Source organism: Chrysochloris asiatica, unplaced genomic scaffold, assembly GCF_000296735.1.
Source record: "Chrysochloris asiatica unplaced genomic scaffold, ChrAsi1.0 scaffold00143, whole genome shotgun sequence".
Lineage (NCBI taxonomy): Eukaryota > Metazoa > Chordata > Mammalia > Afrosoricida > Chrysochloridae > Chrysochloris > Chrysochloris asiatica.
Genome location: NW_006408661.1, coordinates 5,937,206 through 5,940,370, shown reverse-complemented (window position 1 = coordinate 5,940,370; position 3,165 = coordinate 5,937,206). Strand labels below are relative to the sequence as shown.

The 3,165-nt window shown below is 37.1% G+C and overlaps 1 protein-coding gene across 1 annotated transcript in view; it reads right to left on the bottom strand.

Annotated features, from left to right (window-relative positions):
• CCDC112 (coiled-coil domain containing 112) overlaps window positions 1-3,165 on the bottom strand; it is a 41,946-nt gene that overhangs the window by 17,709 nt on the left and 21,072 nt on the right. The window contains exons 3-4 of the mRNA XM_006870544.1: window positions 1,508-1,521; window positions 1,303-1,424 (exon numbers count right to left, since the gene is read on the bottom strand). Of these exons, the coding sequence (XP_006870606.1) occupies window positions 1,303-1,424; window positions 1,508-1,521 (136 nt within the window). The remainder of the gene's footprint in view (window positions 1-1,302; window positions 1,425-1,507; window positions 1,522-3,165) is intronic.

The window sequence follows — 3,165 nt, the reverse complement described above, 5'->3', positions numbered from 1 at the left end:
CAGTGTCTTCCAAACTGAGGGGTTCATCCTCTTGACAATATTCTGGTGCTAATTAAAGTACTCCCCTGCTATTCCTAAGGTTTTCAGTGAATATATAGTCAGAAGTTGTCCATCTCTCCTTCTTAGTCTGTCTTCATCTGGAAGTTAAACTGAAGCCTGTCTACCATGGGTGACCCTACTGGTATTTAAAGTACTGGTGGCATAGCTTCCAGAATCACAGCAACATGAAAGCCACCACAGTACGTCAAACCGACAGATTGTAGAACTAGACAATATCTGTAGCAAAATCTTAAATTACAGTAAAAATATGACAATGATTATATTCATAAAAATTAACAATAGAAAACGTAGCTATACAATATATAAGGCAATTTCTCATGTATCATTTCACTGAAGGTATATATCAGCTCTCCTGAGATAAAAACGATACATTCTATTATCACAGACTAGAGAACCTGGTTTAAGGAATTATATGACTTGATTATTTCATATCATTACCAAGTATAGATTCTGGACCCATTGATATTTACTTAGTGCAGAGATCAGTCAATAATGCCAGGTTGATGAGCTAAGAATAGATAGCTTAACATCAATTTTTCTATAAGAAACTTCAATACCATTGCTATTAAATTAGAATAAATATACATAGAAAACAACCCAGTAGAATTAAATTGTGATCTTAAAAGCAAAAATAAAAACAAAAACAAAACCCCAGTTAGCACAGAGTAATTCTGACTCATGATGACACAATCTATATGAGAGTATAACTGTGCTCCCTAGAGTTTTCAATGATCACCAAAAGGAGATCACCAGGCCTGCCTTCTTTGAGCTCCTTTAGGGTGCACTCAAACTGCCAACCTTTTGTTTAGTAGCCCAGAGTAGTTATCTATTAGTACAATCCAGGGATTCCAAAAAACACATATTCCTAAAACACAAACTTCTTACCACTTAGACAGTATCTAATGGGCCCTGGTGGTACAGCATTGGATTAAGCACAGGGCTGTTAAAGGGCAGGTTGGTGGTTCAAATCCACTAACCACTTCTAGGGAGAAAGATATGGCAGTATGCTTCCATAAAGGTTTACAGTCTCAGAAACCCTATGGAGCAGTTCTACTTTGTCCCAAAAAGTCATAGCACTGGAATTGACTCAAAGGCAGTGTGGGGTTGGGGTGGGAGGCGGTGGTGTTACAAAGATAGGGTCTTGGTGGAGAATATAACACAGTCAATACACAAAGACAAAGCATAAAGGCAAGACCACAATGTTGTGTTACTAAATAGATATAGTTCATTATGAAAACTTACTTTCTGTTTTCCTGCTGATAATCAATTTATTTTCCAATTCTTCAAGCATACTATGCTCAATTCTGAAGTCATGTGTTTGGTTGTAGAAATGACTGTGTTGATCTTTTTCTAAGTTACTAACTCTTTAGGAAAGGAAACACATAAGTATAAATATATTTTAATTATTTAAAATATGAAGACAATCATAATAATCCCTACTTAATACTTGGACCAATTCATCTAAGGAGTCAAAATACAATTACTTGGATAAATAAGGTAAGGAACCAAAATATTAGTTAGAAAAGAATTAAGTTCAACTACGAATCGGGCTGTGAACTGCAAGGTCAGCAGTTCAAAACTACCAGCAGTTCCACGGGAGAAAGATGAGTCGTTCTGCTCCCGTAAAGATTTACAGCCTCGGAAACCTTATGCAGGGTCGCTATGAGTCGGAGCCGACTCCACGACTCCACGACACTTAACAACAACAACAACAATCACATGTAATTTTAATTTAAAAATAATGTTAATTTAAGAAAACATAATTATAGACTCACTTTGAAAATATGAGATGGCTCCAAAAAGTTCGTGGAAAAATGCTGTTATCTATTCATTCCAATTTTCTCTGAACTTTCGAAGCCCCTTCCTACACTGGTCATTGATTCAACTCAATCTAACTGTGGCCTTAAAATGGCAGTCACTGCTGATGACTGCTCTCAAAAGTAGAGACTAACTTTGTAAACGTAGCCAAAATGCTTAACCTCTCCTGGTGAAAAAAGTCCTCATCACAAAACTGCAAACAACAGTTATCTACTACCACCACTCGTTGTTCACTTTGTTGTACTGTGATGTGCGGCTGTGATGCTGGAAGCTATGCCACGGATCTTCAATGGTGGACAGGTTTCAGCGGAGCTTCCAGATGAAGACATACTAGGAGGAAGAACCAGACCACTTCTGAAGGGTTACCCACTGAAAACCTTATATAACCATAAAATGAGTCCTTCAGGTCGGAAGGCACTCAAAATAGGAATATGAAGGGTTGTCTCATCAAAGTAGAGTTGATCTTAATGACAATGGAGTAAAGCTTTCAGGATCATCATTTGCTAATGCGGCACAGCTCAAAATGAGAAGAAATATGGCAAACGTCCATTAATAATTGGAACATGGAATGTACACAGTATGAATCTAGGAAAATTGGGAGTTGTCCAAAATGAAATGGAATATATAAAGATTTACCTCCTAGGCAATAAATAGTGAGCTAAAATAGACAGGTACTGGCCATTTAAAACTGGACAATCATATGGTTGACTATTCTGGGAATAGCAAATTCAAGAGGAATGGCATCACAATCAGCATCAAAAAGAGCATTTCAAGATCTATTTTGAAGTACAATGCTGCCTACAGTTGTATAATGTCCATATGCCTATAAGGAAGATAAGTTATACCACTGTTATTCAAATTTACACATCATTTACTAAAGCCAGCAATAATGAAATTGAAGACTTCTGCGCTGTGGGTTAATGGGCCAGACTGCAAAGCCGTTTGAACTGCAAGGTCAGCAGTTCAAGCTCATCAGTCACTCTTCGGAAACCCTATACAGGGTCGCTATGGGTTGGAACCCACTTGATGACACTTAACAACAACAACAAACCAACTTTTTAGCCTGAAATTGATCAAACAAGCAATCAAGATGAGTTGTTAATTACTGATGGTTAAAATGTGTAAACTGAAAAATGTAGCTGAACATTGCATGATAGAATTTTGCAAAGCCAATTGCATATACTTTTTTTTCAACAACATAAAGAGTGGTTATTCACATGGACCTTACCAGATGAAATACACAGGAATCAAATTGATGACATCTGTGAGAAGAGATGATGCAGAAGC